This window comes from Vigna umbellata, chromosome 1 (assembly GCF_029865625.1).
Source record: "Vigna umbellata cultivar VRB3 chromosome 1, Vumbellata_1.0, whole genome shotgun sequence".
NCBI classification, from domain to species: Eukaryota; Viridiplantae; Streptophyta; class Magnoliopsida; order Fabales; family Fabaceae; genus Vigna; species Vigna umbellata.
The window spans coordinates 91857838-91864944 of NC_142165.1; the positions used below are offsets into that span (position 1 = coordinate 91857838).

General features: G+C 30.8%; 1 protein-coding gene across 1 annotated transcript; it reads left to right on the forward strand.

Annotated features, from left to right (window-relative positions):
• The first annotated feature begins 1692 nt into the window (after positions 1 to 1692).
• On the forward strand, positions 1693 to 2532 carry LOC124827855 (short-chain dehydrogenase ptmH-like). Its single transcript, XM_047301006.2, has one exon. The coding sequence runs from the start codon at positions 1693 to 1695 to the stop codon at positions 2530 to 2532; it is 840 nt and encodes a 279-aa protein (XP_047156962.1).
• The last annotated feature ends 4575 nt before the right edge of the window (positions 2533 to 7107 follow it).

Below are 7107 nucleotides of genomic sequence, written 5' to 3' on the forward strand. Positions count from 1 at the left end.
ACCCCCCTACGATTTCAATTTTTTTTTTATTTTTTTTATTAAAAACGGTATGGTAATCGATTACAACATGTGTGGTAATCGATTACCATATCCTAAAGTCGTTTTTGGGATGCACGACTTCAACCCTGGTCAAATGAACAGGGTGAAGTCGTGCAGGGGGCACGACTTCTTCAATTGAAGTCGTTTTGGCCCTCCACGACTTCACTTTGGGTCAAAATTTGCCCATTTTGGTAATAAAAATGGTATATTTGCCTAATTTGGTGCAAAAGCCGAGGATAAGATATCCTCCAAACATCGAAATTATGTACTTCGATTCTAGGTCATGCATCTCGGCCGTTGAAGATGAGAAAACACTGGGTTGAAATTAGAATGGCTGATAATGTAATCATGTTTTCTTTGCCAATTAGAGAAGACGTAACGTAAGCTGTAGCATTTCAAATGTGTAGGTTCATTTTTATTTATGTTAGGAATCCACGTTGGATAAAAATAAAGAGTGAAACACAGAATAAATTTATTGGATAAAAATAAAGAGTGAAACATCATATAAGAAGAATCCATTGCTTTAAGATTTTAAATTTAGAGTGGTGTCAATCCTAAGTATTGGCCTTAAATCTCAGTGATTTTGTGTTTTTCTAAGTGAGCCTCCTCCCTCAATAGATCCATCTCTAGTACCGATGGTTGGTGAATCTCTTTCCTCGATATACCCATATTTAGACTGGCAAATTACATGCTCAGATAACATGAATGCCAAAATGGTGCATACCATGGTGGTAGGTTTCAAGAATCAAGATCTACGTTGTGACAAACAGACACCCTCACTGATAACAACTTACTAAGTGCTAGGTCTACGTTGGCATGTCATCCAAAGGGAGTCTAAAAATGGTGCATGTACTTTAAGTGGCTCCTGAAACACAAACATATAGCTAGTCGTTGCCCAAATCAATAATAATCAGGATTTCTTATGAACTTGTGCTAAAAAATTATGTAGCTTTGTAACTGCTGCCTTTTCCAAGAGAAAAAGCATGACAATGGAGAATAAAAATATTGTATTTACAATTGTAACCTCATTTGGTATTTGAAATCAAATCTGCACATTAATAATTCGTATATAAAATTTTCGGAATACAACCTCCTCCAAGCATTTTTAAACACAGTTGGAAATGAATATAAATCACAGAAGAGGGGCAAGGAAGAAAACCTTAAAATGTGTTTATTTCGTACCATATTTGTACTCCGTACTAGAGCTTCTTGCATTTTTTAATTCATCGTGGCTCTCATTAAAAGCTGAAAAAGTCTTGCGCATATGGAAGTATGTTTGTGGCGAAATGTGCATCAGAAAGTGACTCCCATATTTAATAGAAATGAGAAAATAAAGTTGTAAAAAACTTATTAATCTAAGATGGTATTGACATTTGTGTAACCCACAGAACTTCCTCTTCAAAACATACTGCAGACGTAAAGAAAACAAGTCCAACGTGTACGTAGCCGGCAGACGGCCAATCCAACCAGATACAAGAAGCATAACAGCATATGTTGCAAAGAATATTCTTTATCCTGAGATGATGTGACAAAAAATAAGCTAACAAGATAGGATAATTTGATATTAAAATTAGTGTCCTTATTATTATTAGATCTATTCCATCTATATAAGGGGATAGGAAGCCAAATATTGAACAAGAAAGTACAGCCAAAATGAGTGACCGCAAAGTAGTTCTAGTGACTGGCTGTGCGAAAGGTGGCATCGGCTACGAATACTGTAAGGCATTTGCTGAGAAAAAATGCCACGTTTTTGCCTCTGACATCTCAGAACGGATGCAAGACATGTCAGAGTTGCAGTCAGATAACATAGAGACATTGGAGCTTGATGTGTCTTGTGATGAAAGCGTGTCTTCAGCTGTGGCGAATGTTATATCAAAACATGGTCGCATAGATATATTGATTAATAATGCTGGAATAGGTAGCACTGGGCCATTGGCTGAGTTGCCACTAGATACAATTAGAAAGGCTTGGGAAATCAACACACTAGGGCAACTAAGAATGGTGCAGCATGTGGTGCCTCACATGGCTATGAGAAGAAGTGGGAGTATAGTAAATGTTGGAAGTGTGGTAGGCCAAGTTTCAACCCCTTGGGCAGGGTCTTATTGTGCTAGCAAGGCTGCAGTGCATGCCATGTCAAACAGTTTGCGCCTAGAACTTAGGCCTTTTGGGATCAACGTAGTTCTAGTTTTGCCAGCCTCTGTGAGATCAAACTTTGGGAGGGCAAATACGGAGAGATTGGGTAATTATGAGTGGAAGCTTTATAAGGACTTTAAAGAGGTGATTGAAGAGCGAGCTAGAGCTTCTCAGGGTAACAAAGCAACGGATGGTAGAGTTTTTGCTAGACATGTGGCTAAAAGGGTTTTACGCCCTAAACCACCAAAACAAATTGTTTTTGGTCACATGACTGCTTTGTTTGCCTTCCTCTCATGGTCTCCCCTTTGGGTCAGAGATCAATTTTTCGCAACCCGTTTTGGCCTAACCAAAAAAGTTTAAGGTTTTGGTTCAAGCAATAGTGATCATGTTACACATCTTTAGATATTAAACACTTCATCAACATCTATTGTCTTTTTACTATTTTTTTTTATCATGTATTGATTGTATCATACTTATTTATCTCCTCTCCGTGTTAATAAAGTTTCGTTAAATGGACGATTTGATGTTGTAAGAATATCTTACATCATCTTATTTTCTCAATTCAAAGGTATGCACATGTACCATTAATCAAAAGTTCAGAATAATATTTAAAATAATTCAAATATATGTAATTGTAGTGAAATTATTATATTAGCTGCGATTAGCTTTTCTGTTTGGATTGGCAAACAAGGGATTAAGCTAGATTTCAGCAGCATATATTCATATTATTAAATCTATGCATGATATTATGGCTAATTTTGCTGTGTTAAAATTCTTTGATATTGACACTCGGGGTAAAGTTTCTTCTACTATTCTGGAAACATTTGATGATTAATTAGATTAAAGTTAACACTAATGAAACTAATAATCTCGAGGCACTGTTATTACTTGTATTTTATTATATGAACAAATGTAAGAAAGTATGTTGATAGCTTTTTCTTTTTATTTGGAGTTCACAATTTCTTTTTATGTATTGAGCTCACATGTCTTATACATGTGATGGAATATGTTTTGAATGCAAATTTTAAAATACTTTGGATTCATTGCAACTCTTCACTAGTTTGTTTAGCTTTTTCTTTTATTGTTCCTTCGATGGGAGATGAAGAAAATGTTTGGAGTTATTTAAAGACATGAAATTTAGAATTTTTCATATTTTTCAGAAGAAAAAAGTTTATGCACATAAATTGATGGCTTTGGATTTGAAAAATAGAGAAGATTTTAAATGGTACTGTGTTTTTACCTCTTTAATAAATTTAGAAATTTCTTTTCACAATAGTTTTCAACTTCTTATGTTCAGAATTGTATAAATTTTTTAGAAGTTTACTTTGTATTTTTAACAAGCATTTGACTTGGTCTTCTATGTTTTCTTTATTTAATTTTTTTAATAATTTTTCATAATACTTTTTTATTTTAGTATATGTTATATATTTGACATTTTCAAAAATTTATATACATTTAACTTAATCCTCAAAATATTTTTCTGAAGATTCGTTACTGTTGAAGTGTTGCCATAGATGTCAAATTATATATAGGATACCCACCATAAATTTTATAAAACAAAATTTAAGGCTCTATTTGTAATGGTAATACGATTTGTTGAATACATATTTTACACTTTTTAAGCTTAATTATTTAACAAAAATTAAGTAAAAAAAGTCTTTAATAATTTATTTGGGAAAATGTATAATTTAACTTTATTACATATTAGGTGAAAATATATTTTTCACTTAAATGAAATCAGTAATTTTACTTAAGTTAGAATATAAAGAGCTTAAAATTTGAAAAAATACGTTTGCTTAAATGGACCAAATGTTCGCTTAAATAAAAATAAATAAATCCAATTTGTAATAAATCATAACGAGACAAAATGAGCTGAAACTGTTTTAGTTAAGTGATACTTTTTCATGCATCAGATCCATTCTTTAAAAGTGAACATGTAAATATGAAAATTAGAGGTCAGAAAATCTAATTTGTAATGATACAAATATATATATATATATATATATATATATATATATATTAATTTAAACCTATTTAAATGGATTTTTTAAAATCTATTTAACATGAACCATAGTTCTCTTGTAGGAATTAAAAATTATTGGAATTATGTAATAATTAATATTATTACTGTAGATAAGTCATTAGACGACTTTTAAAATAGTTTTTTTACTAAGACTTTCACATCATCGTTGAAACTGTTATCGTTAAAAGTATGACATAAATAACGAAATTTATAGAAACTGTTGTAAAATGTGTACACAAAACAACAACGGTTTTCACAACTGTTAACAAATGTTAATTCAAGAAAGATAAAGGAATTTAATAAAAATAATATAACCATAGTTTATACCTTAACCATCATTACAAAGCTCCTTATTAGATTAAAGTACTTGGGCCTTTCCAAACATTTTAACTATGGTTCCACCTATTAACCATCATCATTTTATTTACCACGATGGTTTAACCTCTTAATCGTCGTTATTAAATTCTTTTTATTTATCAGTAGTATACTACCGTACTTGTAAAACTACAATTTTTGTTTATCCATCTTTACATTGCGTTATGGAAGACTTATTTTCCCCTGTGAACATATATTAATTTTCTTAAATAACTTATTTATTATGTCAAAATAAGAAAAACTAATAATATATTTGATACGTTGTAACTTTTTTTTGGCAAATCACTATCCATACATGCAATTGAATAAATAATTTATCATGAGTGGATGAAATATATTTTTTATGTATTAGAATAAATAATATTATGTATTTATTTTATCATTTATTATGTTAAATTAATTATGTGTAATTATTTACACAATTGAATAAATAATTAAACCAGATGTTGAGTTTTAGTATAAATCCTTTTGAACCTTAAAAAACTTAATTATATATACAAGTGTAAGTTTTGTATCTATACGTATGTATGTGATATCAGTTTGTGTTTCTAAAATAATTTTGCCAGTTATATGTAGAAATGTATAAATCAAAAACATTTTCTTTGAAAAGGAATCACATACTACATTGATTGCAATAAAAAAATGATCTGTGATTCTTTTTACATGGTATATGAGATATGTTTATTATCTATATTGAATATAAGCTCACAACGGAGGAAAGATTAATTTGTAATTATTATTTTTTATATTAACTGATATTATAATTGACGGGAATAATATATTCATTTGAATATCAATGGTGAAATCTATTTGCTTTCTACCCTAGGCTTTTAAGTTATGCATGGTTTAAAATAATTGATACAAAGTTTCATGTTCTTTGAGTTTAAAGTAAATTAGATCAAATTTGTATATCCCTTCGTACCAATTATTGTTTCTTTTCTTTCTTTTTTTATCCGCCAGAATACATATATTAATAGGAATAATAGATCGATATAAAAAAAACAAAGAAGAAAGAGAAAAGAAAAAAAAATCTATCAAGAAACCGTACAACCTTGTCCCATAATTGTTGTTCACCAAATTCTAAACCAATTAGTGTGATTGCAATGATTTTAATAGAATTGACATCATATAATTCGATTAACCGATATACCAATAAGTAGCATTATGTGGATGGCCAGAAAGGAAAGAAAGCAGGAGAAAAAGAAAAGGAGATGCAGCAACATGAGAAGGATGGTGAAATGGAAAGAAAGCAAAATTGGTATTTCCTTTATCTGCGATTCACCCAGTGTGTGTTGAAATAGGGGCAAAATGTGAATAGATGTGTAGTGGTTGGTGGGGTGGATAACAGTGACTCATGATTAGCACAATCAAAAAGAGGCCCTCTTTCTATTTCTCAACATTCCTCCTGGTCTCTGCCTAACTCCGTTTCACATCTCTTTTCTCTCACAACACCATCATGCCTGAAAGAATTCCTGTCTCCATGAATTTGGTCACGCAAATTTGCATGCAAACTAATCATTATACTCATCCATCAAATGGAATCTGTATGTAAACCTACCTTTTTAACAGGCCCCCTCCTCTCTCTATCTACATATTATATCAAAAATGACGTACATACACCTCATTTCTAGGGTGCACCGCCAAACAACCATTAGAGATAATATAAAAAATGTCACAAAATCATTCATTATCTTTAAAAGAGCCAGACGAAGACCAACACTAAACCAAAACAAACACTTAAAACTGAGACCAAAATGAAACTAAGTATGCATATTGCACCAGTAACTAGGACAAGAGTTGCGTCCCGTGTGGGTTTTTAATGAAACGTGATCGTGGTTTACGTAAAAAAAGATTGAGAAAGGAGTTTAATTTTGTTCAAACTTGATACCTTTCTCATGGTTTTGGATCTTGGAATATTAGACAAGAAGTAAACTCTTCTTTTGTTTGGGGTGTAAGTCTGAATCACTTTACTGTCTACCTATAAAATCTTCATTTTAATTTTTAGTTTTATAAAAAGTTATTCCACTTGTTCTTTTATATTTTACTTTTTATTCTTCTATATAAATATGTTAAAGTGGTGTTTTCAAAAATCAATAACCAGTACAGAAATGTCATAAAGTCAAACTAAGCAACTTACGCTTTTAACTTTAAAAATTAAAATTAAAATGTCTTCTTTCTTAGGTGTATAGTGTCTGTAAATATTTTATTACGGCTTTTTCATAGTATTTGTTTATTTAACGAATATAATTATATGGTTTCACTTTCAGATATATTTGTTGCTGATAAATCCAATTTTTAATCAGCAAAGTAAAATGTAAACCAACAATTTATAAACGCAAATCCAATAAATGCTTCTACATTCTCATGTTAATTGATAAAAAAGAAACACTCACATACGAGTCGTTACCTGTTATTTTAAGGAGCTGTTGTGATTCATGTGAAATTACTCTAGTTTGGCAAAGCCAGACTTTATTAGTGGAATTAACCAATTGGTTAAATGTCTGCCGAGGATTGTACCAAAAATGTCTGGTAGGACT

Bases quoted from the DNA above. Each gene is read 5' to 3' on its own strand.
- LOC124827855 (XM_047301006.2), top strand. From the start codon at position 1,693: ATGAGTGACCGCAAAGTAGTTCTAGTGACTGGCTGTGCGAAAGGTGGC.